General features: G+C 36.1%; 5 protein-coding genes across 9 annotated transcripts; 1 reads left to right on the forward strand and 4 right to left on the reverse strand.

Annotated features, from left to right (window-relative positions):
- Positions 1-319: 319 nt before the first annotated feature.
- On the reverse strand, positions 320-2,516 carry LOC111795735 (zinc finger protein NUTCRACKER-like). Its single transcript, XM_023678299.1, has 2 exons — positions 1,832-2,516; positions 320-1,149 (listed from the first exon to the last, which is right to left on the reverse strand). Exons 1-2 carry the CDS (start codon positions 2,356-2,358, stop codon positions 402-404), a joined length of 1,275 nt encoding a protein of 424 aa, XP_023534067.1. The 5' UTR covers positions 2,359-2,516; the 3' UTR covers positions 320-401.
- A 5,323-nt stretch (positions 2,517-7,839) lies between these two features.
- LOC111795642 (glutaredoxin-C9-like) lies at positions 7,840-8,778 on the reverse strand. The gene has a single exon (XM_023678182.1). It carries the CDS (start codon positions 8,406-8,408, stop codon positions 7,995-7,997), a length of 414 nt encoding a protein of 137 aa, XP_023533950.1. The 5' UTR covers positions 8,409-8,778; the 3' UTR covers positions 7,840-7,994.
- Positions 8,779-9,701: 923 nt separating this feature from the next.
- LOC111795158 (MLO-like protein 12) lies at positions 9,702-14,254 on the reverse strand. The gene is made up of 13 exons (XM_023677433.1): positions 14,135-14,254; positions 13,810-14,070; positions 13,518-13,634; positions 13,374-13,434; positions 12,506-12,594; positions 12,327-12,401; positions 12,155-12,243; positions 12,028-12,077; positions 10,895-10,935; positions 10,636-10,809; positions 10,411-10,446; positions 10,192-10,320; positions 9,702-10,091 (listed from the first exon to the last, which is right to left on the reverse strand). The coding sequence occupies exons 1-13, from the start codon at positions 14,252-14,254 to the stop codon at positions 9,702-9,704; spliced, it is 1,632 nt and encodes a 543-aa protein (XP_023533201.1).
- Positions 14,255-15,388: 1,134 nt separating this feature from the next.
- On the forward strand, positions 15,389-18,053 carry LOC111796149 (transcription factor VOZ1-like). Of its 5 annotated transcripts, none has more exons than XM_023678864.1 (5): positions 15,389-15,595; positions 15,990-16,236; positions 16,310-16,459; positions 16,555-17,053; positions 17,394-18,053. In XM_023678864.1, the coding sequence occupies exons 2-5, from the start codon at positions 16,012-16,014 to the stop codon at positions 17,798-17,800; spliced, it is 1,281 nt and encodes a 426-aa protein (XP_023534632.1). In that variant the 5' UTR covers positions 15,389-15,595; positions 15,990-16,011; the 3' UTR covers positions 17,801-18,053. The 5 variants fall into 5 exon arrangements, with proteins under 5 accessions (XP_023534632.1, XP_023534633.1, XP_023534629.1 ...); XM_023678865.1 differs by having other exon boundaries at positions 16,624-17,053; XM_023678861.1 differs by having other exon boundaries at positions 15,390-15,595; positions 16,549-17,053.
- A 435-nt stretch (positions 18,054-18,488) lies between these two features.
- Positions 18,489-23,092, reverse strand: LOC111795533 (acyl-coenzyme A oxidase 3, peroxisomal-like). The gene is made up of 13 exons (XM_023678014.1): positions 22,563-23,092; positions 21,720-21,837; positions 21,524-21,631; positions 21,271-21,443; positions 21,081-21,180; positions 20,848-20,922; positions 20,601-20,731; positions 19,866-20,001; positions 19,661-19,780; positions 19,441-19,587; positions 19,259-19,363; positions 19,061-19,162; positions 18,489-18,981 (listed from the first exon to the last, which is right to left on the reverse strand). Exons 1-13 carry the CDS (start codon positions 23,015-23,017, stop codon positions 18,736-18,738), a joined length of 2,016 nt encoding a protein of 671 aa, XP_023533782.1. The 5' UTR covers positions 23,018-23,092; the 3' UTR covers positions 18,489-18,735.
- Between the last annotated feature and the right edge of the window lie 325 nt (positions 23,093-23,417).

Genomic DNA, 23,417 nt, shown 5'->3' on the forward strand with positions numbered 1-23,417 from the left:
TCCCCATTTTTTCAAATATCATTCAACCAGCTTTTACCTCCCATGACATAGAACACACACTGACCATATGTTCAACTTTGATCCGCCTCGACCTCATCTATGACTTAATAAGCTTGACTTAACAAAAGACGTTATTAATTTAGACCAATTTTAGGATAGTTATTAAGTAGTTATTGATTTGAAAACTCTCTGCTTCAAGTTGTTCTTGTACTTCAGTTATTTGTTTTGTTCTTATACTTCAGTTATTTGTTTTGACATATTTCGATCGTGTGCAATTTTCCAACATCGTCGTTGTCATCGTCTTCAATGTTACTCGTTCACTTTATTTTTATCCAACTTTTGTTTGGGTAAGGAAAAACAAAATGCATATTAAAAGAAGAAAAAGACATGAAATTTGAAATCTAAATCCATCCATTAATGGATGAAGTGTGGCAAATAGTGTTGGCACCAACTCCAAGAAAATCCCTTGTCTGCCCTCCTCCTGTGAACCCACTTCCACTTCCCATGAATTCACTCTGAGTACGACGCCGTTTTGCAGTGTACATCTCATTCTCATTCGCCATAATTGGGATTTGAGTAACAGAAGTTGAAAATTCACTCCCATTTTGAACTGTACCGCCGCTGCATTTGAACACAAAACCCTCTTGAAAAAATGGTGGATCCGAGCTGGAATTTGCCCCAATTTCAGCAGCTTTCTGCAGCAAAGCAGTGGCTGACATGTTAGCCATGTGGGTTTGATTCACTTGCTGTAATTGGTGGCTGTACAGTGAAGAAACACCGCCACCGCCACCGCCACTCATCAACGGCGGATTTTGAACTGAATTATTACCCTTTGTTCCAAATACCCAATTCAGATTGTAATCAGCTGGTGGCGGCGCGTGGCAAGAATTTAATAAAGGGTCACAGTACATTAGCCCTGAATTAATTTGGGGAAGTGGGTGTAGATTGTTGTTGTTGGTTCTTGAGGAGAGGCCATTGCAGCTGAAAATTGAAGGCATGAATGGTGGTTCTGTGATTCCGGCCATGAAATTGCAATTGAAATTGCCGGCGGCGGTCATGGCGGCTGTTATTGTAGTGGCGGCGTTCACTCTCGCTGTTTCTTCAGCTAATGCATCGCAGAAAGCCCTGTGAGTAATGAAGCTGTCTCTCCTGTTTGAGCAACCAAATTCATTAAAGTTTGAAACTTTTTATGAAGAATTTAGAGTATAGTTTCTTTTCAAGCAACCCTTTTTCCAAATTCTCATTATAAAGCTAAATTGAAAGTTTACGAAGGTTCAGGATTGCTGGAAAGGAGTCTCACGTTACCTAATTTAGAGAATGATCATGAATTTATAAGTAACAAATACATCTCCATTAGTATGACGCCTTTTGAAACAAACCCATGAGAGCTAATGCTCAAAGTGGACAAGATCATAGCATTGTGCAGGTTCATGATTCCTAACATGGTATCAGAATCATGCCCTTAACTTGGCTATGTCAGTAGAATCCTCAGAGGTGTAGTACAAAAGTGACTCAAATGTCGAACAAATGGTGAAACTTGTTTGATGACTCTAGAGAAAATGGTTGAGCCTCAATCAAGGGAAGACTGTTCGAGTTCGAGGGCTCCATAGACTTCATGGAAGGCTCTATAGTGTACTTTGTCGAACAAATTGTGAAATTTGTTCGAGGACTCTAGAGAGCGGGGTCGAGCCTCAATTAAGGGAAGATTGTTCGAGGACTCCATAGGCCTCATAGGAGACACTGGAGTGTACTTTGTTCGGAAGAAGAAAAAAAAACCCTTTTTGTAAATTGTGATTACAAATCTAAATTGAAAGATTATGAGGAAGTATACCTGGAAAATAGAGTACCACAGCCACATTTGTACTCTTTAGTGCCACAAGTTTTGGAGTGGGCTTTGCAATCAGACTGAACAGCATATCTCTTAGAGCACTTCTCACACTTCCACTTCTTCTCGCCATGCTTTCTACAAAAGTGCTTCTTAATCCCGGTGAGATCCCCCAGCGCTCTGGATGGATGGTGGTGCACGCAGCTGGTTTCAGGGCACACATACACTCTCTTCCTCACCTCTTTGTTGCTTCTTTGCTTCAGCTTCCATGGAAGGTTATGTCCTCGTCTATGGAGCTGCAAGTTTTGGTCTCTTTGAAACCCTTTCCCACATATTTCACACACGAATCTGTTCATGGCCATCAGTGTCTTGGGCGACAGCGCTATGACTTCCGCGTCGGGATCGGGGGTTCCGGGGTGGTTGCGCTTCTTCTTGGCCGAAAAAGGGTTGGATCCGGCGAGCGGGATTTGGAGGAAAGAGTTTGTGAATTCATCATTTACCATTTTCTCCATCATTCTCAAGCTTTGTTGCATTAGCTGAGTTGAACCCAGAGAGCAAAATCGTGTCTTTGTGTCTTTGTGTCTCTAGATTGAGATGGTTTTGGGAAGAATGGTGAGAGAGAAGAAAAGGGTTTGGTTTGGAAGATCAAGAGAGAGAGAGAGGGAATGTGGAAGATGACACATAGGATGATGTTTGGAACAAAGTTAATATCTCTGCCTTTTACATATGAAATGATTATCCCATAATTTGCTTGTCTCTTATTTTTCTTTCTTATTTGTCACATCCCACTATATAATATATATATATACAAAATCATGATATAATATGTTGACTCGGTTACGTATCGTCATCAGGTTCATGTAACAAGAGGTTGTCACGTTCTTATAAGAGATGTTTCATTCCCCCTCCAACCAACGTGGGACCTCGTAATTCTTAATTTTCATAAAAATAAAAATTTAGTTTCATAATAATTTAGTTTTTATAAATTTGGAAGTATTTATTACTTTTTATGAAATTTTAAGTTTAAAGTAAAAAAAAAAACATTATTTGAAAACAAAGAATATATAATATTTAGTAAATTTATAAGGTTAGTAGCCAAGCCAATATCACAATACAATAATATTATTCTCACTTTTTAATTTTTTTTTTATTATTATTATTATTTTAATTTCAAACCAAATAGAGATCTCCATTAGCCTCAAATCAAAGTCCTCAAAAATCAAAGTGGTGGACGGTGGTGCTTTGCAATTTTTTAAGTGGAAAAAATGTATCCATCTTCTTCCTATCCATTTTATCGGTAGAGATCGTTGAACAGTTGAGTTTCGAGTGAAAAACATTTTTTCCCTAATAAATAAATAAGGTCGAGACAGATTATGTTAAAAGATGAATGGGTAAAAACTATGTTTTTTAAAAGAATAATAAATGAGTAAAAATTATCTATGGGAAATTCGATCCTGCCCTATAAATTCCCGAAAAAATAAGTAGAAAATTTAACGGGGATGAGGAATGAATTAGATGGGGGGATGAGGCTTCTCCGTCCCTGCCACATGGACATCTATATTCTTCGTCCTTTCAACCCCATTTTAATAATTGTACATCACATGAATCTCTGTATCGTTACACCTCGAAACTCACAATTTATGTTTTTGATACTAAATGATTTTTCTTACACGGTTAAGTTAAAGGTATGACTCCAATACTACTTATTAGGAACAACGACCTTACATATTTCTTTTCATGACTTTATTTTTCTCTCGTACCAATGAAGATAAATGTCTCTTTTATTATAGTCACGATCATCCTTGTTGTCAATAAACAGCCTGCAACATTTTCAAACTCATAAAAACCGGAAACTAATATTTTTAAAACCCTAAAATAAGTGAATATTTGGGAGTTTGCGAACTGATCCCATCTGGCTGACTGACTCTTGTTCTTCAAAAAAAAAAAAAAAAAAATTAAAATCCTTAATTAATCATATAGTAATGATGTTTTTTTGGGGTTTGAGTTTGTTTAGTATAAATGTTTTGGTGTTTTCCTGTTGATCTTTGGTGAGCACAGAATATTCTGTCTTCAACCAAAGCTAAAGCTTCCCCCATGCCTTTTCTTAAGATTCGTCTTCTCTCTCTCTCTCTATATGTATACATATATATATATATATACTTATGTATATTTCTGTCTTGTCTTTGAAGGTGTGTGTATTTTAATGGAAGTTGTAGGGAAAAGCAAAATGTTGGCTGTAAGGGTATGTTTGTTTCTTGGATTGTCTTTTACTATATAATGTGTTTACAAATTTTAGTAATGGATACTTCTATTCTCACCCACAAATATTTTTCCAATTTAGATATGATTTTGGTCCGTTTCATTCTATTTTGTAGTCAGATAATGATTATGCGACACTCATTCTAACCTAGCAAACAAGTCAGAACATCGATATATGCTTGAGTTTCGAGTCATGTTTGAAATAAATGTTTTTGAAAACGTGAACGAGGAAATGCGTTAAAACTCCATGGTAGTAGTATGACCAAGAATCTTACCTTCCACGATACGTATTGTAGTAGTATGACCATCAAACAGTTATACACATTAAATATTCAATCTTTTCGAAAGCATGGTAAAGTTGGATTGTAACCCTATTTTCAAATTTGTTAGGTTGATAAAAAAAAAAAAATAATAAAATAAAATAAAATATGTTATTCTATTGACTGACACAGACTAAATTTTCAATTTTTCAAAAATTCAATTTAACCAAATCGAAAAAAAAAAAATTAATCCAAACAAATGTTATTCCAGTGGTTCCTACTTATAACATTAATTTAAATATAAAAAATATATAATTTTGAAAAGAGGAAATAATGGCTGCATGATAAGACTTTGGATTTAATATTTAAATTACATTGAAATATTGGAGGAAGAAAGATAAGGTGGAGAAGGGATTTATTTATTTATTAAAATTTATAATAATAAAATTTAAATTTAAATTTAATGTGAGGGAAGAGGCTACAGATAAAAAGTTGGAGAATATATGCCTTTCTGAAATCCTATTTTTATTTCATTCCACTTTTTTATATATTTTTAATTATTAATTTTTATTTTCNTTATTTATTTATTAAAATTTATAATAATAAAATTTAAATTTAAATTTAATGTGAGGGAAGAGGCTACAGATAAAAAGTTGGAGAATATATGCCTTTCTGAAATCCTATTTTTATTTCATTCCACTTTTTTATATATTTTTAATTATTAATTTTTATTTTCAAACCTTTTACACCCAAAACTTAGCACCATGGATATTCATATATTCTCAAATAATTATTTGTTCTTTTCATATCTCTTTGGTCCTACCAAATTTCATATTTTTTTTAAAAAATTGTTAATTATATTTTTGCACGTATAGATCTTATCGAACAACAGATCGTTACAATGAGATAATAATGTTATCCACTTTGAATCTAAACTCTCGTAATTTTGTTTTTAATTTTTTGAAATAAATCTTATATCAATGGAAATGGAGATAGTCGTAATTTTTCCCTTAATTAATCGTTGTAGTACTCCAACAACCCTCAACATAGGTCGAGGTCGATATATATATTGAATTTAAAACACGTTGAAAATGGGTAAGAGGAAGGGAATGTGATGATTGGTTAATGATGAAAATGTTTGATGAGGGAGAAGGGTAAATAAAAAGGGAATGAGGGGTTGTTTGGTAAATAATACTATACTTTGTTGATATTATAATAAGAATAAAGATTATCTTTTTGGTCCAAGAAAAGGCAATAATTTATATAAAGCCCTCCACTTTCTCTCCTTATAAAAGGTGAATCAAACTTATAAACCCTAATAAATCTCTCTCTCTCTCTTCCTTTTTCATTTTAAGACGACATAGAGACCAATATGTTTCTTAGAGAGAGAAAGAGACAGAATTAAAGACAGTGATACATTAAAAAAAATAAAAAATAAAAACAACCTTTCCCCACTTCTCTTAAAAAAAAAAAAAAAAAAAAAAAAAAAAAAAAAAAAAAAAAAAAAAAAAAAACACGACAAATTTCCACTAACTAAAAAAGAAAAAGAAAAAGAAAAAAAAAAACCAAATGGAATTAATCAACTACCAAACTATCCATAATCATGCAATTAATTTAATATCGACCAATAATATAAATAACCTAGGGCTACTAGACTATAGACATTAAACAAATGAAATTAAACACAATAATTCAATCATGGAATTAAAATAATTAAATATACAGAATTAATGACTATATTAAGGATATGAAAAACTCTTAGACGTGTTTTAAAAACTCAAGAAGACAATATTTGTATTAGAGTCAAACATTGAGCTGTGTGCGAGCAAGGATGTTGGACTAGATTGTGGAGATTCCATATCAGTTGGAGGGAGGAACGAAATATTACTTATAAACCACCGACATGTTTTATAAACCGACATGTTTTAACATCTACTAATGGTGACTGGATGACCATTGCGGTTTATTTTTAGAAATAGAATTTTTTTTTTCTTTATAATTTCTAGAAGGAAAAAAAAAAAAAAAAACATTATAAAAGGCTTTTAGTGCAAGAAAAGTTAAAGCATTTGACCTGGTCAAAGAAAATATTGTCCCTTACATTTCCCTCTAAATTATAAACTATATATTAATTTTATCTCTTTTATTTTCTTAAAAAAATACTTGCTTATTAAGGCCTCTCTTTGGGCCTATTTAAACTAAAGCCCAAGTTTTCCTTGGATATTATTTGGGCTCACCTTTTCAAATTGGGCTAATTGGGCTTTTATTCCTGACTGATTAAGCTGGTAAAGGATATTTACGTAAATAACCTATTTATACCTGCTATTTACAATAAATAATAACAATAATTGGATTCATCAAAAAGAAAATCTACAAATATCTTGCCAACTAATCATTTTCTATTTAAGAAAATCTTTTAAAGATATCTTCGAATAGATATTTGTGTAAGGATTTTTTTTTAATCAAATCCCAAAAATTAATAATAAATAAGGTCACACTTCCCTCCATCAATAAATAAATAAATTACGTGACATTATCAATCAAACCACGGCATTAAATAAATAAATCCTTTATTCATTTTTTATTCAATTTAATAATTTTTAGACCATTTTAAATTCAAATTCTCATAAGGGATGTCTACCATCATTGTTCCGTTGGGTTACGAGATGTTTTTCGACCAACTCAAAAATTCTGATTCATTGAATTGATAACCCAACCTCTCCTTTTGAGTTGGGTTGAAAATTTTAATTTTAAAAAAATTATTTATCAATAATTTATAATTATTTGATACAATCTTAGATAAAATATATTAAAAATTTACAAATACAATTAATCTATATTCCCCCTAGAAACAAATTAATGTATAACCAGAAGTAAAAAGGGTAACATCCTAACATAATTTAATATTTTCCTAGAACTAAAAATAACCGAACAATTGTGTCATAATTGTTAGAAGAACACGACTATCCACGATAAGCTCTCATGGCTTTACTTTGTGCTTTCCAAAAGGCCTCAGGAGAGTATTCTTTGTTTATAAACTCGTGATCACTCACGAAATTAGCGGATGTGAAACTTTCATCCTCCAACCATAATAATTGGAGGACAACAACAATAAATATATTAAAAATTTAATAAAATCTTCAAATAAATTTAAAATAATTTTTTAGGAATCCAATTTTAATGTCTATTATTTTAAGTGATAAAATAACTCTTAAAATAATCCAGAATCTTAAGGTAAAACATTACAACAAAAATTAGAACAGTAAAAAACAAAATTTGATATTTAAAATTATGTAAGGATGAAAAAAAAAAAATTAGATGGATGAAAAGTAAAANGGCTTCCCAACAACAGAAATTAGCAATTTTATTTAAGAATCTGAAAATAAAAACAATATACTCTAAAATTAATAAAATTAATAAAATTGATTTTAGTGTAGGCTTTTTATTCAAATATATTTTACTATAATTATAAGATGAATTATATAATAATGTTTTTCATGAAATAGTTACTAAAAATTCCATTTACGATATCTAATTAGGAAAAAAAGAAAAAGAATTCCCCGAATTGCAAGCAAAATTGAGCAAGAAAATGGTGAAAGATTGATAGAGAATAAGGGAAGGGAAGGGAAGGGAAGGGAAGGGAAGGGAATAATTCAAAGCCACAAAGCGCCGGCCTGTTTCAAAATAGGAACCAAATCCCCAGAAATATGCGTAGCCATCACTCTTTCCAGCCCTCCAAACAACGCCCCCCCAATAAACACCGCCGGCAACTCTACCTTCCCCTTCCCCAATTGCGCGATTGCCTCCAATTCCTCCACCACGCCGGATTCCTCGTCTTCCTCCACCTCATACACCGCCGGATTCGCTCCAAGTCCGAGAAGCAGCCGCTTCACCACATGGCTCATGCAACACCCTCTTCTAGCAAACACTATCGCCGCACTTTCCGACACGGACGCGCTCACATCGCGCCATGATCCACTGCCCCCAAATGCCGCGCTCACTAGGCTCTGTTTTGTGTCAATTGATCTGTAAGGAATTGCTTGGTTCATGGCCCCCAATTTCCACATAGACAGACAGAAATTCTTGAATTACTGCCCTTTCTATGGTCGCCTCGTGGGGATTTAAATGGACGCTAACTCAACTCCAGACGTCAACGGCAGTTCGGCAGAGCTATGAAATCAACGGTAACGCGGAGAGTGACGATGGTGGTCCCCACCTGACGTCATTCCATCTTTTTTTTTTTTTCTTTTGACTTTTTATGTTCTTAAGGAAAAAAAAAAGACAAGAAAACGTGAAGAACAGCTGATGGCGTGTCATCATTCAGCAGGGGCCCGCCACGTGGAAAGCTAATAACTTGCATTCATCACCTCTCGTCCTCGTCGGCGAACCAAACTATCTCTGACCCACCCCATTTTTGTCCGCCGTGTCAAAAGGATAACGATCTACGTGTCTCAGTGACGTCACTTCCTTTTCCACTGAATATATATTGATTATTTTTTATTTGATAATTAATTTGAATATTATTAATTAAAATCGTCACCCATGCCGACCTTCCTTGCCGATTCGGCTTTAATCCACAGTTCTCACCATAATAAATTATATTAAATTTAATTAATAAATACACGTTGAATAAATGTTTGAATTCTATCATAATTGCTTATTTGGTTTTACGTGTGCGTTCCAATAAATTTTTACATGAATTTGTAATTTTGAGTTAATTGAGTTTCAATAAATTTAAATTAAAATGGTACATATGCACAATAACTAAGTTGCATTAATATTTTTAATTTTCATAATATTATTAAAAGTAGGGTTGAGTTAGGTCGTGGACCGTAGAGCCTAGTTAGTTTAATTGGTTGGATAAAAAAAGTTCTAACCTATAAAAATGAAAAGATTGTCGGGTTCAAAACTCCTTCTCTCTCACTTTTCTCTCTCATTTTCTGATTTTCGGAGCAACTCGGTTTTTCCCCAAATCAAAAGCAAAATTGTCTACCTCTGAGTCTCGTAAAGCAATTTGACTTAGCGAGAAAGTCCAATGTCACCAAACAAGTGGCAGATTTTCACCGAGGTGCATGGATAAAATGTGACTCTATTCTTTTAACCATTTTTCAAATTTTATGTTTTTTAAAAGTTTAATCTAATTCAAACTAAAGAAAAAAAAAGAACATTTCAAGTTAAATATATGAAAAATATTTTAAATTGGTATCGACTCAGATTTCTAATCTTATTTGATACGAGTTTTCGTGAGTTAAATGGACATTCCTATCTAAGATACGTGTGAACTCGACCCTTGTTGCTTTAATACAAACGGTACGCTTCAAGAGCTTTCAATATCTGAAAAAGATAGTTCGAAAAAAGCTCTAAAGAGTCTCATAAGCTCCTTCTCCAATCATCTTAATCTCCAATTCTTTCCATGTGCTTGCAAAAGAGATCTCCCCATCATAGTTTGATCTCATTCCCACTTTACACTTTTCCCTTTGCGTGCAGCTAATAGCTTCTTCATCGCAACCCTCACTATTAGATCGTCCTCGGGTCGAGTTTCGTTCTTCAGCCGTTGCTACGAGCGATATCTCTCGGCCGGACGAATGGCTGAGGCTATTCCGATGTTCACTATGGAAAGACATTGATTTGGAGTAACGGGTCGAAGAGGATGGCTTGTTGGAAAGCCTCTGTTTCGACCTTCTCTTCCAATTCTTGAGACCATCTACGACATCATCAGTGAATACTGTCCTCTTTAGGCTCGACCCCATCTACCAAATTACGTACATTTTTAGTATCGATGCATCAATTCGTGAAATGGGTTCGTGTTCAAACACTTGTTAAGCATACTAAATCGAGTAATACTGGTACCTGAGTAACGAGAGCGTAAAGAGGCAGCGTGACATATCCACAAAGCAACTGAACTCCAACGCCCATCCCAAGCCTAATAGCAATATCTTCATTCCTTCGGTTGAAACATGATTTTACCCCAAATTCAAACTGTTCTACCAATTCAGCTAAAACTCACTTAAAAAAACAAACAAAAAAGACATAAAAAGTCTGGTTTGATTTGGTTTGATTTGTACGTACCCATGTCCACGTGAAAAACGCCAGCTGAAATGAGTTCTGCCATTGAAATCAAATTCAAATGTGAGAGTCCCACCTCGGTTGGAGAGGAGAACGAAACAGCCCTTTGAAGGGTGTGGAAACCTTTCCCTAGCAGACGCGTTTTAAAGCCTTGAAGGGAAGTTCGAAAGGAAAAGCCCATAGAAGACAATATATGCTAGCCGTTCTTATAGGGTAAAAATTATTTACCTGAATGAGGACGAACTGGATTAGGTAAAGAAGCCAGTTGGGTTTGCTAAACCAGAAGAGTTGATCGTGAGGCTTCACTGTAAATTCTCCTTGGCTTATGGGGTTTCTTCTGCTGCTTTCTACACACATTGTTGTTATGATCACTTGCAGCTTTGTTCCCACAGTAACTACAATCTTTTCAATTTTTTACACAAACAATTAATCTATGCATCTTTATATCTCTGCTTGTTTGAATTGAGGAGATGAGTCTAGTTCTTACCACTAATGGAATGAATGGGAGCCAGTAATGGTTGTAGAACTCTGCATAATAATGACATGGGATTTCAATATGAGACTCAGATTCATATACGTGACACTCGAGTACTCGAGTAAAGAAGAATAAATGAATGAAATGAGACCATATTTGAATGAGAGCAGTCTTAAGGATAGGCTCACTGAGACAGGATTAAAAGAATTGAAAGTTAACATCTATACTAACAAGGTGTCACTTCATTTTCGGTGGCTCAATTATAAAAACTCCAAAATTAAATATGTTTTTGTGAGATCTCACATCGGTTGGAGTGGAGAACGAAACATACGTATTTTAAAACTGTGAGGCTGATAGTAACATGTAACGGACCAAAGCGGACAATATTTGCTAGCGGTGGGCTTGAGTTGTTATAAGTGGTATAAGAGCCCGACATCGAGCGGTGTGCCAATGAAACACTGGGCTCCCTAAGATCCCACCTCGATTAGAGAGGAGAACGAAACATTTCTTATAAGAGTGTGGAAACCTCTCCTTAACAGATGCGTTTTTAGAACGTGAGGCTGACAGGGATACGTAACGGGCCAAATCAGACAATATTTGTTAGCAACGGGTTTGGGCTGTTACAAATGATATTAGAGCCAGACACTGAGCGGTGTGCCCACGAGGACACTAGGCCTCCAAGGAGGGTGGATTGTCAGATCCCACATCAGTTGGAGATGAGAACACAACATTCGGTGTGGAAACTTCTTCCTAACAGACGCGTTTTAAAATTGTGAGGCTGACAGGGATACGTAACGGGCCAAAACAGACAATATCTACTAGCGGTGGGCTTGAGCTGTTACAGTTTTGCTTAGAACAATCCTAAGTTTGGTGACCTCTTAGAAATTTATCTACGAAGCATTTGAGTGATGATAAGGAATGCTAAAACGACTCATGTTAGCTTGTGGGGATAGTTTTACCCTTGGAAGTAGGTAACCTAGTCCTGTCGTAAGAGATTTTAAATCCTAGACATGGGACGTCACCATTCAACTTAGATGGTCGAACTTGAGTTTAGATATAAATGAATGGGTGGAGTTAGTTGAAGTGGATTCTATTGTGTTGTCAAAATAATAAAGAAAAGATGGGGATGGAGTAGAATTTCTCACCATGTGCGCTGAAAAATATAAAAAGAATGGAGAAAATCCATATCCAGAACCTGCAGCCATACCCAAACAAAGTCATAATTCCATTAGGAAAAGAATGAGTAATTCACCAAGGTGGCTTAATTTGTACCTGATTTGAATCACCTGCACAAAATCATGATCGAAAGCTCTATGAACAAACTTCTGGAAGTTGAACTCAGACCCTCCAGCAATGTTGGACTGTAAACAAGAACACGAAGAACACGAAGAACATGAAGAACACGAAGAACAAGAAGTTGTAACTCAGAAGCTTGTTTGGTTACCGTAATGAAGCCATTGCGTAGAGTGAAGTAATCAGATTTTGAAACTGAGCCACTGAATTGTCTTATAAAGCAAACCTTTTAAGTTATAAACCAAAATTCAATGAAAGTTCAATAAAAAAAAAAAAAAAAAAAAAAAAAAAAAAAANTGATCAAATTTGAGAGAGGTGAAGTGATATTACAGGCCAAACCAAGAGTGGATGAGTGGCGTAGAAATTTAGATGTCTTCTCCCAATAGATGTTTGACTTGTGAGCCGGAATCTCCTTGGATCTGCAGATTTGGATTTCATTCATATCACTCCCAACACTTTGTTCTCATCTTTATTTGACTTGTTTTCTTTGTTATTTTATATGAAAGAGTCTATAAATTAATACAATTGGATCTAAGAATGGTCGTAGTAGATCACAAATGCTAAATTCTTCGGATAAAGATGGTTTCATCCCAAATGATTGAAACTCATGGGAATTTGATCTAAGAACTCCAAAATTATAAAGAATCATCCCAAACGGGATTGATCAAAGAGGACAATATTATACCATTGTGGAGGGTTTGTGGTTCTTAACATGATATCAAAGCCTCGAAAGTGTAGTCAAAAGTGACTCAAGTCTTGAACAAAGGGTGTACTTTGTTCGAGGGCTCTAGAGAATGAGTTGCGCATGGATTGAGGGGAGACTGTTCGAGGGATCCATAAGGCTCAAGGGAGACTCTATGGTGTACTTTATTCGAGAGGAAGATTGTTGGGAAATGAGTCACATTATCGACTAATTAAGAGGTTGATCATGAGTTTATAAGTAAGAAATACATTTACATTGATACGAGACCTTTTGGGGAAACCAAAAGCAAACCCACGAGAGCTTATGCTCAAAGTAGACAATGTCGTATCATTACGGAGGGTCTATGATTCTTAACAGATCATGTCAAGCTTGAATGATTCTAAACAAACAATCTAAACTACATAGAATTTCAAAGATGGTTCGTTCTAGTTTAAACTAAAGCAACATACGTGACTTTATATAGCTTCAAAATCGAAAAGAGAGTAAAAACGATACCATTGTCCATTTGATAATCAAGAGCTCGAGTCTCCTTCTCCCACGCTTTCCATTTTCTAATCTGCCCACATAGATCTTTTAAGCCAAAAATTCAAACCAAAAACTTCGACAAAGAACATAACTTGTTATGTTTGAAAGTGATACCTTGGCGATCCCTAAACACATTGTGAACATACAATAAAGAACATGAAACACAGCCAACAAGGAGATCAAGATATTCAGCTGAGAAACCCCTTCCCTCGACATCAAAGAAACCATTCCCTAATCAAATTCATTCACAAATGGGTATTGTTTTAATAGCTTTTCATGTGATACAAACATCCAACATCACTCAATTGTGAGAAGTCATAATGAAAGACAAATATCTCGATATTTACCTGTAATAAAAGTCAAATATGTTCAGTACTAAATATCCTTAACAAGTTGAATCATTTACCTTCGATTCACAATGATCAGTTTGGTCTGAGTTGAGCACGGGAGTTCGAGTAGAAGCGAAAACAACCGACTCCATGGACGCCTCCATAGCAATATCTCTACATGGAAGAAAGGATTTGGACACCCTTTTGGTGACACAAATATTTGGAATGGATGCCTCCGTGAATGCCAAAAGCAACGAGATGAAACCCATCTTCATCATTTCCATTTTGATCTTTCCCAAAGCCCTTTTGAAGGATTTGAATTTCCTCCTCCTAAGAAACTGAAGAAACAATCATAAAAATGGTTCGAAATTCGTTGTATCGAACTGGGAAAGCTTCATTTACCTTTGTAAGGTGGTGAAGTGAAGTCTCGATGATGAAAGCTAAGAAGAAGAATACGAATGTAAAGACCGCAACCGCCCAAGTTGGTGTAGTTTCAAGCGAACCACTGCTGATTTCTCCCATTTTTGCGTTTTTGTTAATGTTCTAAGTGTTCTTATAGAGATAAAAAATGTAGATTTGGTCAAAGGCAATCAATGAATCATATGGAGAATTTGCATGCAAGAAGTACGGTACCGGACAGAGATCGAATCATCAACTTGATTGAATCATGTGATAAGTGCGACAAACATGGCTCCAAATACGACGTCGTTGGATGCTAAAAGTCAACGCTTTCATAAATTATTTTACTCCAAAGTCTTCATGCTCTTATCAGCATCTTGGTTTTGTTTATTAAATCTGTACGGTTCTTATGCAGTCTTGAAAGGACTTTACATTTTTTTTTAATTATTTTTTTAACTCATTTATATGTCTTTATTCTATTTAATATATTTATATATTATACAACGGATACGAAAGATATGCAATTTGTTAATAATGATAATTATTGAAAATAATTAAAGATTTTGAGATTGCGGGTCACTTTACATTTTTAATTTTTTTGTTGTATAGAACGAGAAAAAAATTTAGTTGATGAACTTCGTTTACAACGTTATTTGTCCGTGAATTCATGTAAGTTTAATCATTTATAACAAATTGAGTTTATGGGTATTATTTTTTGTATGGTATATCGGTTTTTTTTTTTTGTTTTTTTTGTTTTTGTTGATTTTGTAGAAAAGTCGAAAGTCTAGTAAGGTTATCAAGGTGAAAAGAGTATTAGAGAACGAGTCTGCGTTCGTTTAATCAATATTAGTTGTTTTGGGGCAAAAGACACTGCACCCGGGTTTCCCTGTTTGGATTTTATTCTTTCTTGATTTGTTTTTTGTGTAACCATCTAGTCAGTAAGATCTTTCTGGTCGCAGCAGTCTAAAAGCTTGCGCTCATACTTCAATCTTATCCGGTCTTCTGTTATCGATCTTCCTGGAATGGCTTTTCCTGCTTTCTCGAGTCTGGATACCCACATTCTAATTATGGGTTTCCTTCGCCACNTAATTTAATCAAATCTAATTGGCAAAGAGAATGGGTATCAAAAATTTGAATTAAAATATGTTGAAAAGAAAATTTAATAAAGAAATCTAAAAATTAATGAATTTTTCATAATTTAAAGTTATGAACTTTATTGGAAAATGGCGTGTAGAAGGGACGAACAATTCCCAAAGATTATTACCCTCATTATGCTCATTCCTCAAAAAGGGGAAAAAGAATTAACGAAATGCTTTGGAAAGTTCTTCACAGGAAAAAAAGAAAGAAAAAGAAGCAAAAAAAGGGTAAAGGATGCTGCCGAAATTGGAGTAAATTCGAGTCTTCAATTTCGTCAACATCGAATTTGTAGAGAATCGATCCGACCTTAAAGCTCTGAACGAAGAGGTAATCTATCTATCTATCATCTTCTTCCTTGAAGCTTGCCCAGATTTTCGAGCCAAAATTTCTTCAATTTGGCGGGTAATGATTCTGTTTTTGTTTAGGGTTTTTGTACTTAAATTAGGGCTGAAATGTTCGTCCTCTTACTTGGATTTTGAAACTTGAAATTCTTCAGCAATCTTTGATAGATTTACTCGGGAAATTTCGTTTGTTTTTTAATTCAATCTCATATTATCTGAGCTGTGAGTGATCGTGAGTAGAAGAATATGCATCGGCGACCTGGAAACTATATGTATTCGTTTCGATGATCCAAATGATTTTCTTTTTCTGGGTTCATTCTGTTTGAGAATCTTGAAGGACTCTGTTTATGAGTTTCATCTTGTGATTTATTTCGATTCAGTTGGTGGAAAAGAGAGGGATCAATGCCGAGGGGTTTGAAGAGTAATTGCCAGTCTACTTCTCATCAGCTTTTGAAGGAAAAAGCAAAGAACCGTGTGAATGATCTTCAAGGGATATTCACTAATCTTCAATCTGCAAGGAAGGAGAGTCGTACTACCGATGTTGCTGTCTTGGAGGAGCAAGTGCATCAGATGCTCAGGGAGTGGAATGCCGAGCTTAATGAACCATCCCCTGCCTCTTCATTTGTTGTAAGCTTCTTTAATTTCTTTTGCAAAGGGTGTTTTTCTTTTGTAATCTTAATGGTTCTTCATGTTTAATTAGGAGGGCAGTCTTGGATCGTTCTCGCAAGAATTAGCTCGTCTTCTCGAGCATTTTGATGAGGAAGATGATGCAACTAGCACATTGGCTGAACCAAAGGTCGAGCCTGATCAACATTGCGTTCTTGCTTGCAATCCGTCCGATTTTCAGCAGGTAAGACTTTGAGCATTTGGTTTTCTACCATCCCTTGTATGTTGTTTAATATAATAGATTCTAACTAGCTGAACTAATGCTGCTGCCAGCAGCAGAGTGTTCTTGGATTTGAAGAGTGCAAAGTCAATAGTGAAGATTTCAAATTAGATCAGAACTTTGTGCAGAACTTAGTGGTCGGTATGGATGATATGTCTACTATGGATTGTCGTTTATTGGATTCGCACCAAGAGTTCGACTATGGGGCGCTTATTGGGGCGTATGATGCGGGAGACTTTAGTCAGGACACAAAGCCTAGCATTCCGCCATACATCTCGCCCCCGCCATCTGCTTTTATGGGGCCAATGTGTGCACTCTGGGATTGTTTCAGACCTGCTCAAGGATCTAAATGGTGCCAGGACTATTGCAGTAGCTGTCATTCTATGCTTGCAATAAATGAAGGCCTTCCAGGAATGGCTCCAATATTGCGCCCTGGGGGCACTGGCTTAACAGATGGTCCACTATTTGCTGCTCTTCTTGCAAAGACGCAGGCCAAAGAGGTGGGAATACCTATATGTGATGGTGCTGCAACAAGAAAATCTCCATGGAATGCTCCTGGTAAGCCTTTATGTTGCTTGAACCTTTTCTGTTTGCTTGGTTTAATTTTGTGTTTGTTATTGCCCATTTCCATGATATAATCTCAATTTCCATGATTGTGAGATCAAAAGAGGGTAGATTGTGAGATCTCACATTGGTTGGAGAGGGTAACGAAACATTCTTTATAAGGGTGTGGAAACCTCTCCCTAACTGACGCGTTTTAAAATCGTGAGGCTGCCAGCGATACGTAACGGGCCAAAGCGGACAATATCTGTTAGCGATGGGTTTAATCTCTTTATTTTTGAGTGACTTGGATCAATTGGTGCGTGTTCCATCATAGTGATTCTTTTCATTGTTGCAGAGCTTTTTGATATTTCATTTCTCGAGGGTGAGACAATCAGGGAATGGCTCTATTTCGACAAACCTAGACGGGCCTTTGAGAGTGGTACTCGAAAGCAAAGGTCGTTACCAGATTATAGCGGCCGTGGTTGGCATGAATCAAGGAAGAAGGTGATGGAGGAGTTCGGTGGTCAGAAAAAGTCCTACTACATGGATCCACAGCCATCAAGCTCACTCGAATGGCATTTGTACGAATATGATATAAGCAATTATGATTCATTTGCATTATATAGGCTAGAACTCAAGCAAGCTGGAGCAAAAAAGAGCCCAAAGGGAAAACTACCAGCTGATCCTCTGGCTGATCTGCAGAAGAAGATGGGCAGGCTTACTGCAAAGGGCCCTGTGGAGCTTGGACAATCAGTCAAATAATTCTTACGATGGGACATACTCGTCCCGTTGCTGCTTTATGTCGATATATACCTCGTCCCGTAGTTTGTCTCGTGAATACATGGCATTTCGACCCCTTTTTTTTCATGGAAGGGGAGATTCTGGATGGAGTTTATTCCATTTATATTCAGTTTAGAAGATATGTATAAGTTGTGTTTGTGTCTAATAATAATAGTTTGAAACGGTAATCTTTTAAGTTTCTAAAATTGTATAGTGGCATTCGTTTCATGTTTTAGCTGTTTGCATTATTTGCACTTCCCTCTCCTTGCACCAATTTTGGGAAATTCAATTTGATGTTATATTGGTTTTAACATTTGAGATAGGGCGTTCAAAATTTTAAATTGTCAATAAAATTATCAAAGATCTAATAAAATAAAATTAAAAAATTAAGAATTTATTAGACATAATACTACAAGTTGACTACGAGAAGCTAGAACGAGACAGAAAGTGTGGCTGGTACAAAAGAAGTGGGAACCATGATTCTCTGACGTTTCCAATTTTAGGGGACCCAAGAAGAATCGAAACCAAAATGTCATTCTTCTTTAGTGAACAAAAATGATGAACTAGAATTCCTCTCCAGAACTCGATCTAAGGCGGAAATGAAAAATAAGAGACTTTATTCCCGAAAAATGGATCTTTTAACAGAAGATGTGGACAGTACTTCTTTTAAAATTTAAGCATGCAAGCCTATTAAATAGTTGATTAGGGACTAAACTTGTGATTTAACCCATTATTACCATGTTTTGTGCTTTGAAATCTCTATCTAAATTGGGTATACATATAAGTTTTTCCTTATTGCATAAGTTCAAATATACTTTATAATTTCTAAGAATACTGACCAACCCCAATAAATTCTCCCTACCAAATGTTTGTATGATGATATCAAGGAAACTCTCAACCATGGACGCACCTTCCTTTTACTGCACCGAAGGCCAGGAATTGGAGTCCACCCAGTTGTACGCTATAGGGGCCAGGAAAGCGTCGGGTATGCCGAACGAGCTGACCAGCGCTAGAGCATGCGGTCGTATTTCGCTGCATAGTTTCTTCACTTCCTGCCTCACTGCCCCTGCATTTTCTGGTGATAAATAACCATAGCGGAGGAAGGAACCATCTTCCTCCAAGCAGATCAACGCATACATGGATCTCAGAACACCTGAAACATTCTGTAGCAGAAACCATATATATGGACGTTCATGTTAGGCAGCATATATCAATGGAGAAGAAGTATGCAGTAAAAGTTACCTTCACTGGACCCGATGGTACACTATCTTCAACTTCCATAAAAGACTTCAATATGGCTTTTTCAGAGAAAGCTCTGCCCAAGTCTTCTGCAAGCAGAAAGCTCTACAACACCAGAAGGATTATGACGATTAGAGGGTCGAACAGTAAACGATTTATGGAGTCATTGTAAGCCAGTGAATAAGAAGCGAGGAACCTCACCTGAATGAAGGCATATTCTTTGCTATCACCTTGTGCTTCATGATGAGATACTTCAGCAGCTAAACGGTTTAATATATCTCGTTCTCTTAAGCAAAAGGCGTCCGTCTGGTGCAGGAAGATGGTAAGAAAATAACGAATGAAACTCGGTTCACCAATTAGGGAAAAGGTAATGCTATTGTTACCTGGAATTTAGAGCTTCTAAGGATAGGACCAGTAAGCTTAGAAGGAATGACAGGGCAGGCCTCATTCATGTGTTCTAATCCCATACCTTTAAATGGTTTGTTTCTCTTCTTAGCTGCAATGTACTCGGACAGCAATGCCTTGCTCACCTGTAATGAAGTTATCCAACCTTCTAAATCCCGCAGGTCTAAGAAGATAGATAAAATGATGTAAACTACATACCTGCTGCATTAGGACATTATTATCGCCTTCAAAAGTAGACTGGACATCAAATTCACTTTTCAAAGGACCAACTCGATTTTCGGACTTTATGCCTTGGCCTCCACATGCTTCACGACATTCCTTGAACACAAATTATCAAATGTAACGTTAATATCTTCTTCGATCATTTGGATATGCGAAGCCAACAGTAAATGCAAATCCTGACCTGAAGTGTCCTCATATTATGCCAGGTAAAGGTAGCCTTAAATGCACTTGAGACAACATGGAGAGTTTTGATGGACTCTGGTGTTCTCTTCATGTAGATCCTTTTCAATTCATTTGCAGCAAAACTCATGGCATATCTGCACAATTAGTATTATTCATAGCCTAGAAGCAGAGCAATTACACCACTAAGATAATTATTGTTCTAATGTTCATAATCTGATAACTGCTTGCGTTTAATTATGCGAGTTCGCACTTATTGAATGAATAATTTTCATGTTCACGTCCTAGACAATAAAGCAACTAAGATGCTAAGCTAATTGCAAAAGAGTTACTACCAAAGGTATCAGACCTGTACAATGATGTACTAAATTGTGCAGATTTTCTAAGCAATTTACCAGAGTCCACAAGCATACAACAGAATCATATTCAGTATTCTAAAACTAGCAATTACAACTAAGACATGGATGTTTCAGTCCAAGGCTTCAATTTCTAGAAGCAGCTCGACACGCATGTGCGTGCAGTCCGATCCCAAAAATGATTATTCAAATCACATGTAGAAAAGATGAAATGAAGTGAATTTACCCTCCCTTATAGTCAACAAGAACTTAAAACGCTGTCAATCATTAATGCTGATATAATGTATCTCAATGATGTTAATCTTCGTAGCGAAAGAAAGACGGGGTTTCACGAAAAATAAGATTATGGATACAAGAGAACTTAAGCTTTGAAGACTCACGTCTTAGCAAGGAGAGGCAGCAATCTCTTTTGATGATTAGGGTAGTCCAGCAATTGGATTTCAGGTCCATTAGGAGTAAGTGAAAAGGCTCTCCTTGTTAATGAGTATCTTATAGCAATTGCTAAACCAACCTGACAACAAATTGATGTGTTTTTTTATGAACAGATATAAAATCTGAAAGAGTACTATACAGTTCCAAATCCAACAAAATTGATAAAACCGTAAACGTTATCGATAAGCAACAAACCTTTGCGGAATAAATTGCAGCAACGGAAATGGTTACACGACCAGATGTCAAAGGTGCCATAAACGCTGCAAACCTCTGAAAACATGTATTAAAAGAATCATCCATGCAGTACCAGTTTAACTAATGGTATCAAACTTAAGAAAGCTTTCTTACTAAATTCATACTCTCAAACATACAGACAGATGCTTACACGCACACACACAAGTAAACACTGAATTATCTGGAAAATTAACCTTGTCCGGGTCATTTGTGGCACTTAGATATTTCCCTTCTACTGATACATCAGCTACAGAATTCAACAAATTCTCTCTTGGAATTCGCACATTATCAAACCTGACATGTATTTTCAAAACTGATAATTGTAGAATAGAATGTGATTCTCCCAGTAATTGAATAAATCTATAGTATATCCAAGATACTTACCAGATCCGACCATTATCAACACCGTTCAAGCCAAGCTTATGGCCACAATCAGCTATACGTATTTGTGGACAGATATTACCATCTGCATCCCTGATCTGAGCTATAAAAGCATGGACGCCTTCATTTTTCCCATTTATGTGAAGCTGTGAAAAGACTATAGTATGTGTTGCATGCTAAAGATTAATTGAAGAACAAGTCAGTGAGGGAAAAGCTGAAACGAATTTCATTGGTACACAAAATAACATGCTTTTACCTTGGCTGCCCCGCCAATCCAGTACTTCTGAGCTGACTCACAGGGAGTATTGATAACAAATTCTCCGGTGCTTGAATCATATTTTGTTACTGTTTCAATTCCTCGAACCTAAAATTATTTACATATTTGGGAGAATTAGAAAACAATAAGAAAAGACAAGCAAGTTAACGCAAAATAAGGAACGATCTTCACATACATTACTTCCATGACCGAGCTCAGTCATTGCAAAGCAACCCTTGATTGCATAATTTTCTGTGATCTTTAACCATGCATCATGATGACGCTTTGTGCCAAAGAATTGGATAGCTCCACCCCTGAAATACGAGAAAAATTAGTTGTTTTGGGTTAAGTAGTGATATAACATCCAGCATTCAAACTCTTTTCCATTTACTATTAACACTCTCTTGCTATGGCTGGTGCTAGGTTCCATATCCACAAGGTAGCAGCCTAAGTCCATCGCTAGCAGATATTATCCATTTTGGCCGGTTACGTATCGCCATCAGTCTCACGGTTTTATAAAGGGAGAGGCTTCCACACTCTTATAAGGAATGCTTCATTCCCCTCTCCAACCGATGTGAGATCACACAATCTATCCCCTTGGGTGCCCAACGTCTTCATTGGCACATAGCCTGGTGTCTGGCTTTGATACCATTGTAACAGCCTAAGTCCACAGCTAGTAGATATTATCCGCTTTAGCCCGTTACGTATCGTAATTGGCCTTACGGTTTTAAAATGTGTATGTTGAGGAAAATTTTTCACCCTTATGAGAAATGTTTCGTTCCCCTCTCGTGGGATTTCACAGTCAAAGTATGAATTCCAATATTGAATCTATCATAACTAATCCACATACAATTCTTACATTTAATATTGATTAAGCACAGAGTTGGAACACAAATGAAAAAAGAAAAAAGAGGAAGAAGAAACAAGTTAGTCAGACATATATGGGCCCGAATTGGAATAATCATTTGAAGAGCATAAAATGAGTATCAAAACATCTTAAAAGGTAATTGACTGTAAAACGATGAACATCGAAACGTACCATAGGAAGACATGAACACCAATCTTAATCGCTAGAGAGTGATCATAAATTCCAATTGCCTCAAACAGCGCAAACTTTCTCCACGCGGCTTCAATTCCATTATCTGTAAGCCAACCCTTGAAAACGCCATTATCCAAAAGGTACTGAATCCGCTTCATCGTCATCTCCCTCTGCTGCTCCATGGATTGATTATAATCAGGGGAAACGAAGACTCGGCCACCGGATTGCACGGGATTGAACAGCTTGCTCTGCATCATCACCCCAAACATCCAGTCCCGGTCCGGAAGGTTATGAACATCCAAGAGGTTCCGCATCTGTTTGATATCGAAGGAGAAGCATTCGGAAATCTCCGGAGGGGAGAACTCGAGACATGGATTGGGGCTAAGATCTGAAGTAGTTTGGTGATGAACAAGGTGATTCGAAAGCACCTGAGTTCTCCAAGAAACACGATCCATTGCAGAGAAAAGCCGCGAGAAATGAAGAGAGAATTGAAAACGAAGAAATTTAGTTATACTTGTGTAACAGATAAGAATTTCATTTATAGGATATTCAAAGATAATTATCAATTAAAATATATTAATTATCTTATCTTCTCATCAATAGTATATATAAATTGTTATGTTCAGTTCATATACATTATTTTCATGGCCGAGCTTAGCCATTGCAAAACATTCTTGATTGCATAATTTTTCACCATCTTTATATCTCTAACCTACGATTAGACGAGAATGTTATGGTATGAACAAAAGTATAGTTTTATATAAAGATATCTATTTAATCTACGGGATGGAGTTCCATGGGGTGAAGATTCTCCGTAAGAATATGTCCTAGTCCAATTTTTTGACCCGTTCAATC

This window comes from Cucurbita pepo, chromosome LG05, assembly GCF_002806865.2.
Source record: "Cucurbita pepo subsp. pepo cultivar mu-cu-16 chromosome LG05, ASM280686v2, whole genome shotgun sequence".
NCBI classification, from domain to species: domain Eukaryota; kingdom Viridiplantae; phylum Streptophyta; class Magnoliopsida; order Cucurbitales; family Cucurbitaceae; genus Cucurbita; species Cucurbita pepo.

Coding starts and splice junctions, on each gene's coding strand:
- LOC111795735 (XM_023678299.1), bottom strand. CDS start 2,358: ATGCAACAAAGCTTGAGAATGATGGAGAAAATGGTAAATGATGAATTC. Junction 1,150..1,831: donor TGTGGTACTCTATTTTCCAG/GTATACTTCCTC, acceptor TTGCTCAAACAG/GAGAGACAGCTTCATTACTC.
- LOC111795642 (XM_023678182.1), bottom strand. CDS start 8,408: ATGTGGAAATTGGGGGCCATGAACCAAGCAATTCCTTACAGATCAATT.
- LOC111795158 (XM_023677433.1), bottom strand. CDS start 14,254: ATGGGAGAAATCAGCAGTGGTTCGCTTGAAACTACACCAACTTGGGCG. Junction 12,402..12,505: donor ATCCACTCTTGGTTTGGCCT/GTAATATCACTT, acceptor ATAACTTAAAAG/GTTTGCTTTATAAGACAATT. Junction 10,092..10,191: donor TTTACGCTCTCGTTACTCAG/GTACCAGTATTA, acceptor GTAATTTGGTAG/ATGGGGTCGAGCCTAAAGAG.
- LOC111796149 (XM_023678861.1), top strand. CDS start 16,012: ATGCCGAGGGGTTTGAAGAGTAATTGCCAGTCTACTTCTCATCAGCTT. Junction 16,460..16,548: donor ATCCGTCCGATTTTCAGCAG/GTAAGACTTTGA, acceptor TGCTGCTGCCAG/CAGCAGAGTGTTCTTGGATT. Junction 17,054..17,393: donor ATCTCCATGGAATGCTCCTG/GTAAGCCTTTAT, acceptor TCATTGTTGCAG/AGCTTTTTGATATTTCATTT.
- LOC111795533 (XM_023678014.1), bottom strand. CDS start 23,017: ATGGATCGTGTTTCTTGGAGAACTCAGGTGCTTTCGAATCACCTTGTT. Junction 20,002..20,600: donor CTGCCTCTCCTTGCTAAGAC/GTGAGTCTTCAA, acceptor CTAATTGTGCAG/ATATGCCATGAGTTTTGCTG. Junction 18,982..19,060: donor TACCATCGGGTCCAGTGAAG/GTAACTTTTACT, acceptor TTTCTGCTACAG/AATGTTTCAGGTGTTCTGAG.